General features: G+C 40.4%; 5 protein-coding genes and 1 long non-coding RNA gene across 9 annotated transcripts in view; 3 read left to right on the top strand and 3 right to left on the bottom strand.

Annotated features, from left to right (window-relative positions):
- The window catches only part of skd (mediator complex subunit skuld), a 30,666-nt gene extending 28,301 nt beyond the window's left edge, over positions 1-2,365 (bottom strand). For both annotated transcript variants that reach the window (XM_046629281.2, XM_046629282.2), the window contains exon 1: positions 2,053-2,365. In XM_046629281.2, the coding sequence (XP_046485237.1) occupies positions 2,053-2,121 (69 nt within the window). In that variant the 5' untranslated portion in view covers positions 2,122-2,365. The remainder of the gene's footprint in view (positions 1-2,052) is intronic.
- On the top strand, positions 2,333-4,560 carry mRpL50 (mitochondrial ribosomal protein L50). Its single transcript, XM_046629303.1, has 5 exons — positions 2,333-2,492; positions 2,720-2,862; positions 3,758-3,960; positions 4,045-4,164; positions 4,319-4,560. The coding sequence occupies exons 1-5, from the start codon at positions 2,418-2,420 to the stop codon at positions 4,432-4,434; spliced, it is 657 nt and encodes a 218-aa protein (XP_046485259.1). The 5' UTR covers positions 2,333-2,417; the 3' UTR covers positions 4,435-4,560.
- A 374-nt stretch (positions 4,561-4,934) lies between these two features.
- On the top strand, positions 4,935-8,954 carry LOC124219532 (uncharacterized). The gene is made up of 8 exons (XM_046627224.2): positions 4,935-5,179; positions 5,892-6,047; positions 6,144-6,458; positions 7,072-7,230; positions 7,452-7,648; positions 7,744-7,912; positions 8,074-8,242; positions 8,347-8,954. Exons 1-8 carry the CDS (start codon positions 5,108-5,110, stop codon positions 8,757-8,759), a joined length of 1,650 nt encoding a protein of 549 aa, XP_046483180.1. The 5' UTR covers positions 4,935-5,107; the 3' UTR covers positions 8,760-8,954.
- LOC124219533 (uncharacterized) lies at positions 5,334-7,348 on the bottom strand. Its single transcript, XR_006883412.2, has 3 exons — positions 6,916-7,348; positions 6,127-6,501; positions 5,334-6,043 (listed from the first exon to the last, which is right to left on the bottom strand). It is a non-coding gene; the product is annotated as an uncharacterized lncRNA (long non-coding RNA).
- Positions 8,955-10,216: 1,262 nt separating the features above from the next.
- Positions 10,217-15,165, top strand: LOC124219499 (4-aminobutyrate aminotransferase, mitochondrial). Its single transcript, XM_046627124.2, has 10 exons — positions 10,217-10,435; positions 11,868-11,998; positions 12,142-12,309; positions 12,788-12,874; positions 12,947-13,142; positions 13,236-13,408; positions 13,492-13,632; positions 13,728-13,885; positions 13,955-14,223; positions 14,317-15,165. The coding sequence occupies exons 1-10, from the start codon at positions 10,369-10,371 to the stop codon at positions 14,430-14,432; spliced, it is 1,506 nt and encodes a 501-aa protein (XP_046483080.1). The 5' UTR covers positions 10,217-10,368; the 3' UTR covers positions 14,433-15,165.
- On the bottom strand, positions 14,412-20,269 carry LOC124219493 (VPS35 endosomal protein-sorting factor-like). Of its 3 annotated transcripts, none has more exons than XM_046627108.2 (19): positions 20,130-20,269; positions 19,769-19,879; positions 19,511-19,598; positions 19,173-19,388; positions 18,919-19,081; positions 18,619-18,827; positions 18,409-18,539; positions 18,155-18,331; positions 17,730-18,074; positions 17,552-17,652; positions 17,305-17,486; positions 17,088-17,231; positions 16,834-16,997; positions 16,592-16,754; positions 16,335-16,527; positions 16,112-16,251; positions 15,887-16,048; positions 15,528-15,794; positions 14,412-15,428 (listed from the first exon to the last, which is right to left on the bottom strand). In XM_046627108.2, exons 2-19 carry the CDS (start codon positions 19,783-19,785, stop codon positions 15,339-15,341), a joined length of 2,952 nt encoding a protein of 983 aa, XP_046483064.1. In that variant the 5' UTR covers positions 19,786-19,879; positions 20,130-20,269; the 3' UTR covers positions 14,412-15,338. The 3 variants fall into 3 exon arrangements, with proteins under 3 accessions (XP_046483064.1, XP_046483062.1, XP_046483063.1); XM_046627106.2 differs by having other exon boundaries at positions 19,769-19,904; positions 20,130-20,268; XM_046627107.2 differs by lacking the exon at positions 20,130-20,269 and adding an exon at positions 19,957-20,105.
- Between the last annotated feature and the right edge of the window lie 54 nt (positions 20,270-20,323).

Raw genomic sequence — 20,323 nt, 5'->3', positions numbered from 1 at the left:
GGTGCTCCTAGTATCACCAGTCTCAGAGTAATCTAACCACCACCAAGGAATGATTTAGCCAACCGACGATTTGTTAATAAGTAGATAGGTAGATAGCTAGATATTATACATAGACGAACAGAAGATAGCCAGATAGATTGTTTCTCGTACGGATTAGTGTGCGTATAGAATTATAGGTACAGGCCACACAGCCTGCAAATACACACATCGCGACTTGTTGGATAGTGTGCAGGTATCAATACTAACAGTGGTACTACCATCAATACTAGTAGTAGTAGTAGTAGAGGAATAGTAGTAATAGTAGTAGTAGTAGTAGTAGTAGTGGTAGTAGTAGTAGTAGTAGTAATAGTAATAGTAGTAGTAAGCGAGTGAGTGAAGTTGGGTCTCGCGCGTAGTAAGTAGGCAGAATAGGAGCGTGAACAGCAGCGGCAAGCGCAACATAGCGGTATGTGGCAACAGAGCGGCATGCTTTTCTTTGCGGCCATAGGGCGGCAGCACGCGTCCGTCCATCCGTCGGCACGGCTCACGTCTCACGGTTACGTTATACACATTGTACCAACAATATATTTACATACGTATATATCTAGCTCGTTGTGCGCCTCTACATGCGCGGCGATACATATGACCATGTATGTACGTATGCGTATGTGTATATATATATATATATATGTACGGTACATAACTACGTACACTTACGGTTGTACGTCCGAGAAACTTCTAAGAGACTTTCTTGCAACAATGCAGGCGTCAATATACATATGCCAATATCAAAACATTGGGATTAAGCGAGAGCAAATCCTTCCAAAGATATAATACCTATAAACAATCTTGCAGTACATGGTTGTTATCGATGGATGGATGGATGGATGTATCAACGACCTGCCCGTATATCCGCACGGAAATTTCTTCTTTCAACGACCACGCAACATCCCTTCGACCAAACCTTAACACTCCCCCCCCTTCTGTACCCGTTACCAAAGGACCACAACCGGCGTGACACAATTTCCGTAAGGCGAACGGTGATTCGCACCTCCTCCCTCGCATTGCTGGGGAAAGGAATGTTGCGCACGCGAGAGAGACAGACAGAGGGTGAGGGAGGGAAGAGGAGGGAGGGAGAGAGAGCTGCTTCGACTACACTACCGCGAGAAGGAAGATCCTACTCCTCGTCCTCTTAGCCACCACCACTACCATTGCTGTTGCTGCTGCTGCTGCTGCCATACGTTATCTGTACGACTGGCTAAATAATACAGCAGCGATTCATCACAATGATAATAATAGTTGTAGTAATGACGACGATGATCGTGATGATCTTAATGACAACGATTGTTAGATGGTAAGAGGGACAGACAACAGAGAGACGGATCATAAGTTGAAGATAATGAAAGTATGCAGAAGAGAGAGAATCGCGATTTGTATCTACTCGAGGGACACGGAACCTGGTTGAAGATAATCGAGGAATCAGGGTGAATACCTGAAACTAGATTAGCTCTAGTTTTTCGCTCTACGTTGGGCAATCGTTCGGGTGTCCTTGCAATCTTCCCCAATCCCGAGTGACGCGAATCGAGCATGACATTGGGGCAGACAACAAACTTCAAATTGATAAACGGAGGCGAACGCGAGGCGGCCAAGCAGCGAGCAAGACTCGCTCAAGCACTCACGCACTCTCACTTACGTCTATCACGCACGAAAGCAGGGACACGCATACGTAGATAAGTATACATACGTCGTAGGCATACCGAGAGGCGAAGGCGAGAGACAACGAGAGCGTTAAGAAAACGATATACAAACATTACGGGAGAAAGGGACGTTCCCGTCATCCGTCGTGGTACCCTACCGTACTTATTACGAATGGATAGAGTTTTCAGGCGTTAGGCGGGGCAACGGGTAAAATAGCGCCTTGTAGAACGGTACTTGCGAACCTAAACCGGGATTAGGGAAGTCCGTCTCGGACGAGGTACGACATGTAATCGCCTTAGATGCGCGATATCCTAGAGTATTAGGTAGTAAGTAGGCCCGAGTGTTTTAGCCTGCACCGCTCTGTGCACTACTCACCAGAGCGAAGAAGTTCGTGTGGCAATCCTCTAAGCTCGCGCCGTTAGTTTGATGCGATGGATGCGTCATGGCTGCTCCATTTTACACTTAATCACTAACCAACACTACACGCACTAATTAACCCCGGTATTCCAGTTCGAAATCGATGTTATTCGAGAACATTTAGGAGGGTTTTCACCTTTCAATGGCGACTGTAAAATGGCGGATCAGGGCAACAACAAGCGCAGCCGCCGGCGCCCCCTTACTCCTCAAAACCGAACCACGGCCGGACTGGACCGAGTCGATTCGTCGATTCACAGCTCGTGCTGCCACTGCTTCTGCTGCTTCTCGTTTTCCAATCTTCGAACGCTACTTCGGTTAACAATATGGCGGCGCTCATACGGCATGCTTGGCAAGCGAGTTCTTCCAAATATTCCACACTGCTGAGGAGCGCACTAACGGTTAGTTCATTCCCTCTGGTTTCGGGACGCCCGGCGTCCCCTCGCGTCATATTCGACCACTCCGATCATACGTCCGAATAGCGATATCTTTGATTTTTTTAACCCTCTCACCGCGAACCAGAAGAACAAATTTCGGTATATTTCAACACGACCACCGCGCACCGACCGTATACCTATACGTATAACAGTAACGTGTAACGGGTTTACAGTTGTTGCTTAAATTTCAGGGTGGCACGACTGATGCTCGCCGTGATTTCGCCGCGGTGAAAAAATTTGGCAAGAAGAAAAAAAATGAGAAAGAAAGCAGATTCCGAAAAACGATTAACCTTGCGACACTGCAGGCCGAACGAGAGTCACTCGCCACCAGAGGGTAAGCGTAACAGACCCTTTCTAATCGCAATAATCAGCTGACTGTGTGACACCCGTGACGATACAGCGATATACACTCGTATTCTCGCCAAGCTACACCGTTCGTCTCACGAAGCCGAGAACCGACTGCGGCCATGTCGATCCTCATCCCCTCTCCCCCACTGCCGCCGACAAATTTGACAGATCGCACAGCCGAACTTCGGTGCGAATTACGACGAGGGCGCCACCGCATGGCCACCCTCAAATCATCGATCTCGGCACTCCGACTCCCCCCCACCAACCAAAAAAAAAACAACTACCCGCGACCGCGCCGGCTCTGGGCTTCTTCGCGAGGCCTCGCGCGGAAAAAGATATACTCGCTGATACTCGGGGGAGATCATTGTATATTGATTGAAAAGCTCACGGTTATCAATGAGAATCATATACGGCTCTTTCCCGCCTCCCTGACGTCATGAGTAGATTTTTTTTTTCTTCTGCCTTGTTCTTCTTTTCATTTCTTTCGTAATAGAAGTTATGTCTTTTTGAACACACAATGAAACCTCGAGCATTGTTTCGATCGTTTCGATTAATCAATTTAATCCCTATTGTTGAAAATTTTTTATCGGAATTACGTCAGGTTTTTTTTTTACAGATTTTTCTTCATCCAAGAATTACTCTAATATTGTGCGGTAAAAATAACAGATTGTTACACACTCTTCCGTGAAACGCGCTTGCTTACCTGGATGACGTCAGGCCAATTGTGCGCTCAATCCACACGTCCATCTTTTTTTTTTAAATAATAACAATATCTCCTGGAAATCATTGAATTTACCAAGTTGTTTTAAAAACATTACAGCAAACTCGCAAAGTAAGCTCACGATATTCATGTTATTCAATGAATTTTTTACATCTTTTAGTTACTTGCGGCCGCAAAAATCTTACTCACCGGCTACTGACGTCATGGAACGTCTGGACAAAGTTTGCCATGACGAAGGTTTGAAAATTGTAAATGAAACGCGTCTGGACGAACCAATCGTACGTTACAAATTGTTCACAGCGTGCGGAAAAGAATTCAGTCATGCGATTCCGAATTCTCTGTTACACACCGTGGAGACTATTGGTGAATAAATAATCGATGTACCTTAATTGTACAACAATGGAAATGAAACGAATCTAATTTTTATTCGAAATTTTATTCTTCCAGCTGACCTGCGCAAGTTTTATCTAACCCCTGTAAACGCCACGGTACCCTTGGACGCTATGCGGGACCAAAATTTACCTGAGAATCTACATATTCAGTACGAGTATCATCGGTTTATTCCTGGTTGGTAAAATTTCAACAATAAATGATTCGGAAAATTTTCGAAACGTGTAGATATTGATCGTCAATTGCTGGTGTTTACCACCTTAACTGTGTTTAACGATTGTAATTTTGTGGGTGAATTCCACAAACTGAAAGATGATTTACTCATTTTCAGAAACGGATACCATGTTCGGAGGGAAGACCGCTTTTCCGAAGAGCTCTACTCTTGTAACAGGTTTGAAATACAAGAAGAAGTACCCAGGTCATACGGCCAAAACTTCTTGGCCCTGATTTTCACTTCCCGAGCCTGGTTAATGTGCAAATTTAAAAAAAAAAGAAAAATATTCCATATAGTAGTCATGTATATTGAATTGTATGATTTCAATCACCGTTAAATATAATCGGAGATAAAAACTGTGCAAGAGAAAATTATTCGCCCCCAATTCACACGAAAGCTAGTTATAATATCTTCAACGCGAATTCACGTATTTCGATCGTTTTCCAATTCCGAATGTAATCAACGCGAATAATGAGATTGTAATTATTTTTTCAAGTTTTCCTACCGTTTATTTATATATTATAGAAAAAAAAGCTTTCGCTAAAGCTTAAGAAAATATCGTATTGTATTACCAAATTGCTAAAAGTCTGCAGCTTCTTACAGCTTATACGAGTACGAACAATGTGGGTGTAGTAAGTATACGCGCCCACCTACACAGGTATTGTACGCACGTAAAGCAGCGCAACGTTATTTTCTTCGATCGAACCATCGCTCCCGTGGCAACGTCTTGCGTATAAATGCATTTCATTCAAAGTTATGGCGTTTGGGCCGGTGTTAAGATTTACGGCAAGCCGAAATAAGACGGTGGACAGCAACATGTCAGTCAAAGAGCTTGCGGTGCACTTTTAGAATATAGATTCAAGCGTACACCCATACATACACAAGACACTTAAAAGCTATGCAAAAATGCCACGTGTCTCGAGCTCCACGGGCCTTGTTGCTGCGCGAATTCGGCCTGTCTCTAGGCCGAGGAAAAAGGTTCGCATATTTTTTCATTCAAACACTTGCATAATCGACTTGCTGGATTCTAATGTAACTACTCACTACTGACAGTTCACCATTTGAACAGCCACCGTAATTTAGCAAATTAAATGTACCTCGTATTTATTCATAATTTTATGCAATGTGATTATCGACGATTGATCAACCCTATAGAATGCCAGTAAGGGATCAGACAGACTCAAGCCCATCGACACCTTTTTCGGCCTATGAACAATCTCCGTCTCCTAGAGCGGGGTTTAGATAGACATCAAAAGAATTTCTTCGGTTGCGATTAGAGTGTGAATATGAAAGGATAAACCTGATTTCTAATTGGGGGCTGAACGAGATAGGCATATACTTACCCACACTTTATTAATTCGAATATTACCCACAGAGTATCTAACTCGTATCTTTTGTGGGACAAAAAAATTGTTGGTTTGCAGGTAAACCACATTAAAATGATTGTTTAAGAATTGTCTGAACGATTTCAACATCAAAATTTCGGTATAACAAATCGTGACTTCGTTTTGCTGTTTGAAATATCGTTATAGATTCATAGCTAAATTTTGTTAGCGTAATTGGGACTAATACTAAAAGTTTTTAAAAAAATGTATTTTTAATCCGAAAGGTTTGTACTTTTACTTTCTTTTTTTTTTTTGGAAACGCTGTGCCTTCTTCCGTATTTGCACACAAGTACTTGCGTTTTCAGCAAATTGATCTCTCTGGATGCACGAAACCGGCTCCGTTAGTTCTTCGGCCATTCTCGGGTCTGTTCAATCCGTATCCCTACGGATGTTCTGTACTGTGCAATCATCCTGCGGACGGGGAGGCCAAGGATGTCGTGCGCCGTGCGAAGGATTGCTGGGTAATATCACATACTTTAATTAGACAAATGCATCGCTTATCAACTGAGGAGAAACAAAACGGACAAACGAAATACATACCGTCATCTCTTCGTCAGGCTACAGAGGGCAAGGCACTGCTTCTCCCCGCGGAGATGGAACTCATCCGAGCTACTCTGCTGGCCGGAGGTCGATCGCAAAGCGGAAACCGCCGCATCTCGCGTGGTATTGCCGATCATGCGGCACCCGATGCGACGGCCGTCCCCGAAGAACTCTTCCGGCACTACGCCGAGACCGATTCCCGGCCGTTGACTCCGACACCGACTCTCGCCAGTGGTCCAGCACTCTGCGTTACCTCGCCTGATCCCCCCGCGGTTCATCCCCGCGAGCGTACCACCCTTGTCCTCGACCTTAGGGCAAACTCTCAGGAGCAGGTCGGTGCTTCTGGTAATTCACACCCTTAAGCCTTAGTTGTATCTACAGTATCAGAGAGAAGAATCTTGTACTAGCACAGTACTTTTGTTTCTTTCTGTATAAATTTCCTTGGAGTGAAAACTGCGTAACTCGTTAAAACTGAACTTTTCACGTCAATCGCTTCGAGCGAATCAAATCACTCTAAATTTGACTCGATGCAGAGAGTGAGTATTCACTATATTGGAGTGAAATATTCACTCGATTTGGAGTTGCGCAGTTTTCACTCTCGCTCACGGAGGGAAGAAATAGAGCAGATTTTACTCAAAACTGCTCGAAAAGCGAGACACATCAGAGTTTTTGGTAAAAAAAACCCATGTCAACTATATTTATTACTATAAATGTAGCAGATTTTTCTCGGCACACAGTGGTTTTCACTAATTCTGCAGTAAATTCTGCATTTTACGAATTATATCTTACCAACAAAACCTGATGTGTCCCTCCTTTCCTTTAGTTTTGAGTAAAATCTGCTCTTTTCTTCTCGCCGTGCTTAGTGATTGTTCACACCTTGGAGTGAATTCTCACTCCAGGACATTGAGAGAATTTGTCAAAGCCTCTTTTCACACTCTAATCCAGGATATAGAGACCCTGAGTTGGCACGCGCTGAGTCTAGAGCCGTTACCGAGTCCACGGAGAACCGAGGTCTTCGTCCCAAGGCCGACGCTGTTGTTGCCACTGAACCCATCGACTTCGGTCCCAGCGGCGCCGCCGCCGACGGTCAATGTCAGCAACGCGGTACGCTGCATGCCGCGAGATAACGTCCTCGCTTATCTCAATCTCAAGTAGCATAATTTTGTTGAATCAATCCCCTGGCCGCGGATCGACGCCATCATATAACGTCAGTTACATGGAGCGTTCTGCAAAAAGATTGTTATCATAAATAATTGTAATCGGTGAAACTTACGCACAGGTTTTATGCGCAAATTATTTGTAATCGAACTAATTCTTTTCTACAGAGTACGCCGAAGAATACCGCGGGTGAAGGTTCGGACAGCGAAAGTGACGAGCCGTCTATGCGGAGGCGCGGAAAACGCTTACGTAAACGGAAATGCCGGCGCGGATCAACGTACGGCCAACAAAATGAAGTCAGAGATCCTCCCGAGCCCCTCGAAACACAGGTCTCACAGGTTGAGATTGGCCTCGGAGACAACTCGTTAGTTACTTACTGCAGCGTTTAGTGCAAACGGGCGATAAACTTGCCTTTAATATATTTAGAAGTGTCGAATAGTTGTTCATAATTTTTTCCAGAGCCAGACCTCCCGTCGCCGACGGCACGATTTTGTCACACTCGAGTAAAGAGCCGATCGCATCGCCACCGTATCGCATTTTTCCGGAGAGTTTCATAGATGCCGATATTCTGAAACATTTGGGAAGGCAATTAGACCGCGACACGGTCGAAGGAGAATTTTCTGCTAAGGTAACGGAAGAATAGCCCATAAGTGCGCATTGTACGGTAATTAACCCTTTTATGCATACATTTTTCCTTACATGCGATTCACTTAAAATTTGCATACATCAGCTTTTGGGGTCTCTAATTGAAGGGTTAAGTGAATCACATTGGTGAAACATATGTTACAGCGAAGAATCGCGCTAGAAGAGGCTTTGAGAGTAAAATCATCAGAATCCCGAAGCGGAAAAGAAGTTAAGCAAGAAACAGGACCCAGCGCATCGTCACTGAATGTGCCGAGGGTATTTTCTCGACAAAGTTCCCGATTTGAACTTCCCCTAGACAGTAGAGCACTGGCCGGTAAAGAAATACATTTCCTCTCGAAGTTTCTTCTCTTTGCCATAAAATGATATGTCCCACGAACGCAATTTCGGTCATAGATCAACTACTACGTTATACTTTAGAAATGTCGCCGTTGGATTACCTCGGCAGACATGTTTTCGTAACCCCTGGAAGGAAGCTAATCTTCAGGCGAGCCTTCAACAGATATTTCGAAGAAGATTCGACCGGAACGAGACGCATGCTCCCGGACAAGATTCAAGTCGGGCTGGAAGAAGTGATGGGGCGATCATTCACTGAGGATCAATCATTCAAGTTTGCAAGCACCGTAGGTCCCGTCCAAATTCCGGTTGACTTCCGGACTTGGTGCGGAATTTGTGCCGCTGCGGAAAGACTCCTTGTCCCCCTTCCACCTCGAGACGCAGACCCGCCGACCTGGATCGAACGTGTCGACCTCGAGGGCCTCGAACGAAGACTCAGATCCGTCAAAGCCGATTCCAAACTGGCTTTGCTACTAACGGAAATTCGGGACCGTTGATGATTCATGACTAAATATTCTTTTCAAAACTAATTGTCGTATCTTATTTGACCTCCAACATAATTCATTACGATATTACTTATTACGAGTTTTATACATGCGAGCACAAATTTACCATCATTCAAATTAATCGTATTTCAAAATTAATGCTTGTTCAACTTCAAAATGGGAGATTGGAACATGAATAAACCAATTTAAACCAAATATTCGTCCACCCGGATGCAGTAAAATTCTTCACGGAATGTCCACTTGAAAGGGAGATGGCGCTACTGCGTGCACGATCTATTTAGAGTTCTTACCGATGACAGGTAATCTAGGACATCTGAATTACCGATCGGAGTTGTAAGATTTCCAACGGGCCCAATCAATTTCAAATTTTATACATTCGAAAAGTACATACCTATGCATACCTGGCTTACACTTGTGTACACATCGCATCAAAGGAAGCGATATATCATGTAAAAGATTATTGTGCGGCCCCATATTAAAAAAAAAACCACCATGTATATGGCAATCACGCGTGCAGAAATGAAACTTCTAAAATCTATATAAGAGTAATTTAGCGTGACTGCACTGCTAAAAAAAAAATGGCTATTTGAAGAGCTTATATTCGAACAAAGCGGCTGAGAGAATGAAAAAGAGACAGAGAGAGAGAGAGACAAAGAAGGATAGGGAGAATTAGCAATACCCGGTTTTCATTTGAAATACTAAATAGGCTTTTGTGTTCAGGGACAAAGGCGAGACCGTTGATAAGGGTCATTCGGGGGTTTAATAACATTGCGGTTCATAACAGAGCGTTTCACAAAACAATCTGTAGTTAATCCCAGTGAAGAAATTTCACTTCAATATATGTAACTTATTGATTTCGTACTAATCGACTGGAATCTACAACTGATATTGCGATCGGTTCAACGATTAGCTGGTATCATTATCTTATTTGCGACTAAAATACTACGCGTAGACACATGTATGCGAATTCGTTACAACATACAATTGCGTACGATTGCGTAGAAGTCCGAACGTCGATGCTATAACTATACCAAGGGCACAGCTGAACATCTTATAACAAATAGTGTGCAAACATAAATCGGAGATAAAGTTTTCAAATTTTTCAACACAACGTTTTATCGCTTCTGAAAGAGTATAAATAATACGTATAAGGTACCATCTACAGTTCAACCGGAAATCATAGTTTGATTTATTTATTTATTTGTTTTCCAACTTGTCGAACTCTTGTTCAAAAAGTTCATTTAGAAACCAATGGGATTGGATTCGGATATGTATAATGCATCTCGGTTCCGAATCTAAGTTATTTCTATATTCGCATTTTTACGGCTCGTAGAGACGGGTATTCGTATTAACGTGGGATGTAGCCGTGCGAATTACGCAGACGCTGTAAAGGCTGTTTCGAAAGGTTGCAGGCGCATCGTGTTTGCGTCTCCCCAACCCGGAGAACCGGAGTAGAACCAGCCCTAAGCCTTGGATAACCAGTCAGTAGGTCGAGACATACAGCCGCTGCAAGTTAGGCGCACATATCTGCTTGATAACGAGGCGTTGAGTTTCATTAATCCCGGTGGTGATAATCCCTTATTGTCGAAAGCCCATCAGGATGCTGTTCAAGCGGTTTCCATCTCTTCTTCGCAATCGATCTTTTGGGCGGCGGATTGTGTGCACAGGTACAACCCAATGTTTAAATATAAGTGAGCAATAAAAAAAAACATACAACACATACATGTATAAATGAGTCGAGCTATACGAATTGATGAAAAATAAATTACAAAAAATATTCTCTCGCATTTTTTCACTGCCCGTTGAAAATCAGAGGGTTTTATGCTTGGCAAAATCTACGGTTTGCACCTCGTTCATACGGTTTAACGTACCGCTAAATAGAAGAGTTATTTTTAAATAAATTATACTAGGTAGACCCGGCCTTACTCGATGAAATTTTATCCCGCATACATTCCGCTAGACACAAAACTGTATCGTAGTTGTATTATTTATGTATTATAATTTGAATCAATACAGTGGAAATCATTGTCAAGTATTAGCGGTTATAAAATTTTTCGCATATCTCTGTCAATTTTCAAATTCTATGCAACATCGTAAGATGTGATATTCAATTTTACAAATCTTTGTAAATTGCGACTTTCAATAAATTCTACGTTATTTTATCGCGCAGCAAATTGGCATGCTATTTTCTTATACATATCATACATGTTATTCATACTGTATATTAGACTGTATGAAATAAGTCTTCATGATCCTTAAATACTTTTTAACCTTAAATAACTTTTGAAAGAGTAGGTTTATCATAAAATGATAACATGCATTTTTCGTAGACCGTTCTATTCCCTACAAAAATACGTTCTGGTCTTATCCAGTACACTAACAGGGTGACGAATTATAAAATTCCAAAGTTAAAAAAAAAAAACATCCCATTTTATTTAAATGGGAAATACAAAATCTCGATGATGCACCTCTAAATATTATTATTAAGAGCTGGAACTTGAACAGCATCTTCTTTCCGTCATTTCGAACAATATTTTCGACTTGAATTTCGAACAAAAACACTGTCAATATTTTTGATACAGTCTACTGTATATAATGTGCGATTTTTATATGCAAGATGAGTCGAACAATTGGCTCTAACTAGACGCGATGAACGCTCGTCAATGCAAACTCGCAATCAGTGGTACAGAGTATGGATGTATACAGAATATTTATATAGAACCTTGTTCGCCTAGCAATACTTACATTTCAAATTTGTCGTCAAATTTGTCATTTCTTTCACCTTCAATCTGCGGTATATCTACCCCACGACAATATCTTCCGAACAAATTCATCGCTCGAGTGACTATTCCAGATACGAAAAATCAATTCCTTATCAATTCCGATTGTAAAAAGATGTGAACGATAGCTCGAGTACGGGAGTGAGAATAATTCAAAACTCGATACTCTAAATATATACATCGTACAATCGGTAACGTAGACACCTAAGTTTACCGAGGGTAAACTTTTTCGAAGCTTAGAGCGAAAATAGACACCAATTTCGATATTTCAGCTCGTGATCCTACGTTTCCGTCTTATTTCCAAATAAATTGTCCTCAGTATTTGAAACTACGCCCGAAAGATGCCTGACTTCCGGCCCTTTGCCCGGTGAACCAAATAAACCATCCGTACTCACAGAAATTCCTGGACCTACATCAACTCGTTTATTGAAGGAGCTTAGCGATGTTCAGGTAATGTTTGATGATTTGGATTGTATTAACAAATGATTTGACGAGCAGCTGAATTATTATAAAAATTTTCATAACATAATCTAATCTCAATTTATAATTGACGGATTTACCAAAAGCAGATGACGAGTGTTTGTTTATTTTAGCAAACAGGCTCAGTGCAGCTCTTTGCAGATTATGCGAAATCAATTGGGAATTACTTAGTGGACGTAGACGGTAACACGCTGCTTGATGTATACATGCAGATTTCATCGATGCCTCTCGGCTATAATCATCCAGCCATGTTAGGGGCACTGGCTGATCCTGCCAATCAGGTAATCACTTAATCAGTCGACAAAGAATTGTTTTCAAACAGCTTTATGACGCGGTATATAAAATGATCACCGTTGTAAATCGCATGGTCAACTGAGTAATCGAAGCAACAAGGTGATTGGGTCTTCCCTACTAAAAATGACAATTTCTTAAATCATATAATGTTATGATCAAAATAAACTTGTAATTCATTACATAATTTATTTTGTAAATTCGAGATAAATATATAAAAAATTACACAATGAATTACAAAAGCACGAATCATCGAGTATATTAGATAACAGTATATGATTTTTAATCTGGTATATCTGATGATTCACGTTTTTGCGATTCATTGCGTCATTTTTCTCGAAATTATGAGATCAATCATTTAATAAATTATACGTTGATTTCGGTTATAACATTATGTGATTTAAGACATGATCATTTTCAGTAAAGATTTCCTTAGCAAGTGGTATGCTTATTAGATATCACTTTCAGATAATCCTAGCGAACAGGCCAGCACTCGGCGTTTTTCCTGGAAAAGACTGGCCAAACAAATTGAGGGATGTACTGCTTAAAAAGGGAGTAAGTGGTTCATTACTGGATTTAATATCCGTTAAAAAGACTGGTTCTTATTGGAAATTTTTTCATATTCAGGTCGCTCCAGCAGGGTTAACTCAAATTACGACTATGATGTGTGGATCGTGTTCCAATGAAAATGCGTTCAAAAATATATTCCTCTGGTATGCAGCTAAGAAGCGGCACGGAGCACCATTCACCAAAGAAGAAATGGAATCTTGTATGATCAATCAGTCTCCAGGGTCCCCTCGTTATTCCATCATGTCATTTAAAGGTTTACGATTTAGTATATGTTCTTCTATGCAGGAAATCAAAGCAAGATTTGAACATCGTTTATCGTTAACTAAATCCATGAAAATAATTTCAGGAGCATTTCATGGAAGAACTTTGGGATCTTTGTCAACGACGCATAGCAAATACATTCATAAGATTGATGTACCGGCCTTTGACTGGCCTATTGCGTCATTTCCAGAATACAAGTATCCTCTCGAACAAAACACCCGAGAAAATCAGCAAGAAGATCAGCGCTGCTTGGCTGAGGTAAGAATATTGGAAAGACAGGAAACTGCCTTGTGACCATTTTCTATACCACTTTCCTTAAAAATTGAACAATTTTTTGACAGGTTGAGGATCTGATTGCAAAATATGATACACAGAAGAAAATCCCAGTTGCTGGTATTATAATAGAGCCGATACAGTCAGAAGGAGGCGATAATCACGCGTCCCCAGAATTCTTTCAGCAGCTCCAACGAATAGCTAAAAAGGTAACAACTTTATGACATTTCATTTCTGTTCTTTGTCATGGTCCGAATATCCAGAAAAACTGACAGAATTCATAAACTTTTCTTCCCTATCACAGCATGGAATTGCCTTACTCATTGACGAGGTTCAGACCGGAGGTGGTCCTACGGGAAAAATGTGGTGCCACGAACACTTCAATCTAGACTCACCTCCAGAGGTTGTAACTTTTAGTAAAAAAATGCAAATAGGCGGATACTACCATCTCCCAGAGCTGAAGTGAGTTCATTGATGTGAAATTTATTGCGTGTGGGCAAAACTGTATATGAAAATATTCATTACTCACAGACCTAAGCAGGCGTATCAAGTTTTCAACACGTGGATGGGAGATCCTGGAAAACTTCTACTTCTTGAAGTAGTCCTAGACGTGATTAAGAGAGATAATCTCTTGGAGAATGCTTCGCGAGTCGGAGATTACACATTGAAGCAATTGATATCCATGGAGAATGAATTCTCTAATCAAATCAGTGCCACGCGAGGTCGTGGTACATTTATAGCTTTTTCTTGCTCATCTGCAAAACTACGAGACGAAATTGTTAAGAAACTTCATTCCAAGGGTGAGAAAACTCCACGATTTTTATATACACCGATAAAAAGTGTCAGATCTCATTATTCGAATTAGCTCATTAATTTCCGCGCATTTATTTCAGGTATTCAAGCCGGTGGGTGTGGCTCGGTGTCGATTAGGCTGAGGCCTGCACTCACGTTTACGGAGTATCACACGGATATATTTTTAGATGCTCTGCGATCCATCCTAAAAGGATAAATATATCGACGCGATCAAAACGTTCTTCCAGATCCAACGTCTTCCGTACAACGGTATAATTATCTGTGAATTATGTCTTCCAAAAATAACTAATCTATAATGTGAATTTAGATTTACGCTGTACATGATAATCTTGTTGGTAACTATGTAAGCAAATTTTCTGTCAAATGCAAAATCAAAGGAAAAGAAAAATTGAAAGGTACTGCTGTAAGAAATAAGTTGAGTATATAATTTTGAAATCATTCCATGTGGCGCGATGATAAAAGGTCGTTGAATAGTTCAATTAGTTTGAAATAATCAAGACGAGTTATGTTAAATCTATGTCTAGCTTTTAAAGGTGCACAAGTTCAAATAATAGATTATTAATATTCGTATTGTTACGCGTAAAAGAAATAACACGACGTAGCTTCCGGAATGTCTTATGTAAATTATTCATATTTTGGTGCTTTATAACTTGCATAACTAAAGGACTATTTGATATTACGAAATTGTCGTCATTTCATTTTATCTTCTTATATTTTAATTCGGATAAGTAAAAATAAAATAAATCGTCTAGCGACGAATTATAATTTTGCGATAATTGTACATTATTTTAAATAGCAAATAATATTCATTATGTTGTGCATAATCTAACAAATCGTTGTCTTGATATTTGCATATAGGTCTATGTAGTGTATAGTTAACAATACGGAACTTCTTGAAATAATGTAAAATAAAAAGATGATCTCACATTCACTTGTGAATTTATTATACGCATAATGCAACTCACTCGATTATTTCATAAAATTAATCGTAGATTCCACCCTTACCTATGTATTTTCCGGCAATCCTGCATCTCACGTGCAGTATATTGAAAAACATAAGCCTTTCATATACACTGGTACAAGTTTTCACAGGCGAATTCGACTAGGTGTTCAACATTTTTTTAAGCAATTCTGGGAAATGATCAAATACTACAAGTTGACTTCTGTTCTTCATGTATTCTATCGTTTGTACCTATTACAGGAGTACCAAAATAAATATAAATATTTTAAAAACTCGTGGAAACTGATATTTCCTTTTTTTTTTCCCTATTTTGCTTGATAAAAAACTTACCGACAATTTAGGATCAGCTGAGCCATGTCTTTGAGATAATTTCCACAAATTGATAGCAATTGTTGCTAACGGAGGCTGCCTCAAGTCTGCTCGCATTATTAAGCGACAGAATAACTCTAGTGCAAGTACCGATTGCTTTCCATGCTGATCGCTAGAGCCAAGATACTTTAAATGATTCAATATTTCTTCAAAGACTTTGGAGCTTATTTTGTCTACTTCGTTGATGAATTTTTTATCAGAACCGTACAGAGTGTCATTAGATTCAACCTGAAAAAATATATAATATTAATACTTCAGTTCATGGATCGGTTGCTTAGTTGAAGAAACCTGATTTTTCAACCGCATATAGTCGTAATCACCTTATCAACGTGATAGGGGTAATTCTCCTGTGTCACGGTAGATAAAAGGTCAAGAACTCGTAGATACAGGTACGATTTACTGGAAGAATTAGCTTCGAAACAGCGTTGGACGGCATTGAGAAGCCCTCGCATTAAATACAATACTCCGTGTTCTGGACTGTCCTATTAAAAGAGTTAAAGGTTGTTCCTCAAATATAATTGCGTTGTGTTCTTGTAAAACCTTACCGGAACAACTAACAGCGTGGATAAGAAACTAGACAAGTACGACAACAAATATGGTTCAGAACTCTTCTGTCTTCCATCGAGTTCAATAGTTTTTGGCATCTCTGGTACTAAACTAAGCGCTGCTTTGAAACAAGCATCGGCTGTAATTAAAGACATGGTTTGAGCCTTACGTTGAATTAATAATATAGAAAGTGGCCTTATCCTGATGAAGCACATTGATTACCTTGGCCCAGACACTGATTCAGAAGAGCAACTTGACCCGACAGAAGATACAACTGAAGTCGCGTATGTACCAGAGTTAAAGATGGTATAGTGATAAAACAGAATGCTGCGCAAGCTCTAACGAATGCAGAAGTCCGTCTTGTGTGATGGCCTCGAACTATTTTTCTTGTGTCAACGGAGAGTCTGTTCACACACTGGAAAGCGAATGAGGTTTTTATCAAGTTTTCATGTGGCATGGACCATTTGAGAGAGCCTTACCTGGACGAGTTGAATGTGAACAGAATCAAGATTTGGAAACGCGGCTCTTGCTTCGGCATAAAAGCTCAGCTGTTTTTCGAAATCTCTACCATAATCTATTCGCTGCACAAGCCCACATATTAAATTCCCGATTTGTCTTTTCTCATCATCAACCGTCAGCGCACTGTTGATTGATTATTCCAGTAATCGTTAGAGAAATATTCTTGTTTTGACTTACACAACGTTTTGATTTGTATTCATACCTGACAGAGTCGTGAATTATTCGAGCAATGAACATAAGGGCATTGATGACAATTGGATCGTTTATTAGCCCAGGTTGAGAACTGAGTCCATCAATGATGGTTTTGCAGACGTCAACTTTAATGCTTTCTTTGTGGAAAAGATCAATAAGTGGAAGGAAGTTTTCCTGCGGACGATGATAAAGTAGATAAAAAATACTTTACTCGAAAACAGTACTATATGTGCGAATTTTATGGAAAAGAAGAGCAGTTTTCACCATAGTTAGTAACGATTCGTAGTCCTGAGTATGAGCGACTACTTTATCAACGATAGTTTGCATTTGGGAATAGTGTTGCTCAAACGCTCGATTGGGAATCAAGTGGCTGATAATTTCTCCCAAAATAAAGTTTACTTCTGTCACCTGGAATAACGAGTTATCAAATCATTTGAAACTTGCTCCGGAATAAAGAGATTGTCATATAATAACAACTTACGGAAAAATAGATAACTGTGAATTGAATCCAGATTTCCGCACATTGCATAAATTTAACGGGATCTTTCAGGTTCGCTACATACTGCCAAACGGCATTAAGAACTGGCTTGCAATCTTCCTTTGGAAGTGACTCCTGTATCAAACACTGCCCGAGCCTTCGATACAAAAGATGTTGGGGAAATCCTGTGGCGTAAAAAGTTAAATGATCAACAGTGAGTGGAGAAACATTAGGAGTTTAACAAGCTCACCTTCCTCATTGCAGGACATGATCAAATTAACAAATTCCATCGGACGGCTGGCTATGTAAGTCGACTTGAACGCAGACAGTATTGTATTTAAGAGTAGCCCGCTAAATTCAAATACACAGGAATAAGAATTCTCTTTACTTTCCAACGAGACGGGGTGCATGTTTGATGCAAAACCTACCTGTTCGATTCCTGCTTACATCGTGCAAGTATCTCTATCAAAAGACTCTCAGGAGCTGATGAGGCCATCACTTGTAAAATCCAGTCTAACGCCGGAGTGTACAAGTTGAGATAAGAGGACGTCAGTATATTCTGTTTATTTAAATCGGCCTTTATCGTTTGGCTGAATAACTGTCCATACGTTGACAGAAAGTCGTAAAAATTCTCTTTTACAAATCCAAGATCTGTGGATTGGTTGAGAGCCAAACCAACGCGGCAGAGATAACATCTTGCGTAAACTGCTATAAGAGGATTTCCAATCCCTCTAATCATACGTGTTATGCGTAACAAGGCAGTGCTGAATTCGCTGAAGTTAGGCAAAGAAAAAAATTAAAATCACAGTTCTATAAATAAGAATAATTACATAAGCGCAAGGGCTATTCTTACCTCGAAGTTAAATAACTGTACGATTTTATTATAGCCATTTCAACGTAAAGGCGCGGTACAAGTTCTCTAATAGATGCTATTTTGTAAAACCAATTACGACAAGTTTCTTTAGCACTTTCGGGCACCATTTCAGGGGTAAAGTTATCCGGTAAACAAGTGACGACTTTGCTTCCTGGTCTAGGAGAAAAGAGCAATACTTCAATGAATGAAAACAATCTGACGACTTAAATGCAGTCAAATGAAAGGAAACTCACTTGTAATACTCAGCTTTCATCTTGAGCCTTTCGTAGACAAGTTTACCAAAAATGTCAAGAATATCTGTGATCAGAACGAATTTACTAGGATAGAAAGCCATAGCTGCTGTATCGCCAAGCAGTTTTGCACACTGTGAACGAATACTAGTTAGAAACAATGCCTGTCCAAACGTTTATGTCATATTGTTCTGCGCAACTGCTTTAAAATACCTGAATTGCGATTTTCAATGCTTTCACTCTTTGGTCCGAGTGCCAAGCTTGCACAAGTTCATTGTTCAGCAGTTCGATGCGTGCTGCATATTCCTGTTGTGTTAAGTCCAGCATTTGTCTAACAGATCCCTCCTCGAAATCATCCAGCTGCTCAAGCCTAGTTCTGACTTTATCGACCATAGTACCGCTAGGTTGCACTTTGACAATGACTATGAATTGACGTTACAAAAGCATAATTGATTATTTCACTAGTTTCTTTTACATCAACAGGTAGGTTCCCAAAATTACGAATTAATCAACCTTTTTCTCCACCCGGTAAGAAGCTGGTCACTATAGACAACTTTTCAGATGTCGTATACTTTGTTAGGATAGCTGCTCGTCGAGCTTGCCAAGGTTCAGCCAAATCGTCGGCGACAACTTTAGATTTTTTGCCTATAGATGTAACGTTAGCGGAATAATCCCACTATAAAAAGATACGTCTATTGTTCCACGAACTGGCAAAAGAGGAGTCAAATATTTTTCATGAAGATTAAATAATTCAATTGATAAAATACTTCGTCGGCGGCCATTTTAGACAATGGGTCCAAATCCTGTCTGGCAAATTGTGATAGCGGATCAGAACCATCGAATGGAGAATGATTAAGTAGCTGATCTGAAAACAAGTTTGTTACTGGCACAGGAGCGTGGGTTGGAGTTGGTGTTCCGGTTGAAGATCCTGTACTCGAGCTTCGTATGGTTCCACGTCTGAACCCTCCTCGACCATCTGTCATCTGCATAATGTCATTAATCAACATTTCCAATAATCAACCCGCCTTTTTCACAGACGATAATATTACTGTATGAACATAACGTTTGTCTTCGAGTCTGAATATTCTGAAGCAAAATTACTTACGGTGACTGTGATTGGGTTTAGAGGGTGTTCCGTCACCTCTTCTGAGTGTGGAACACGAAGTAATCCTTGATTCAACGGACATGCTGACCTTAAGTGATTAGAAAATATAGGTATCAACGAACCTGAGTTGTTACAAACTGAATGTTTTCAGTTTATAGAATGTGGAGGAAAACAACGTCTTGGGAAGATGTAACAGAAGCTACACCGATAGTATCAAATATTTTATCTTTTATTAAAGATCGTGTACGTTATACATACCACTCTATTTCGAACATTGTCGCGTTTTTTAGTGACGAACACTGATCCAAGTTGTTAACGTGTTGAAAATATCGTAGGAGGTATTGGCCAGATAAATCGTGTATATACGATCTGTAAGTTAAAACAGTTCCATAACCTCAAAAGAAAGGAAATGTCAAAAAATTAATATGGTGCGAATAAGAAGTTACCTCTACATGTAGGCAGCAAAGTTATCGACTATGAACACTTGAGGTCTTATGTGTATTTATGAGATTGGATGTAAACGGCTTCGCCGATAATGAAGCTTGACACGGATCTCTTAACACGTCTTCTTAATAGATCAGTATCGTTAACTCGCAGAGTATTGGTCGTGAAAATTTACCTAGCAAATTACCCGTCCTTAAATTCTTCCGTCAATGTTACAGATAATAATTCATTACTGAATGTGCAGCTTAGAACGTGCGTTGCAAAGAGAATCGTGAGTTGATTGAAGATATTTCAGTCAACGGAACGTGTAGACATAATGACAAGTAGAGTTACCACTCTATGTCGACCCTGGATGTTATGATAAGTCTC

This window comes from Neodiprion pinetum, chromosome 5 (genome assembly GCF_021155775.2).
Source record: "Neodiprion pinetum isolate iyNeoPine1 chromosome 5, iyNeoPine1.2, whole genome shotgun sequence".
Lineage (NCBI taxonomy): Eukaryota > Metazoa > Arthropoda > Insecta > Hymenoptera > Diprionidae > Neodiprion > Neodiprion pinetum.
Note: the sequence above shows the minus strand (reverse complement) of the source record. Positions and strands in the feature narration are given on the sequence as shown.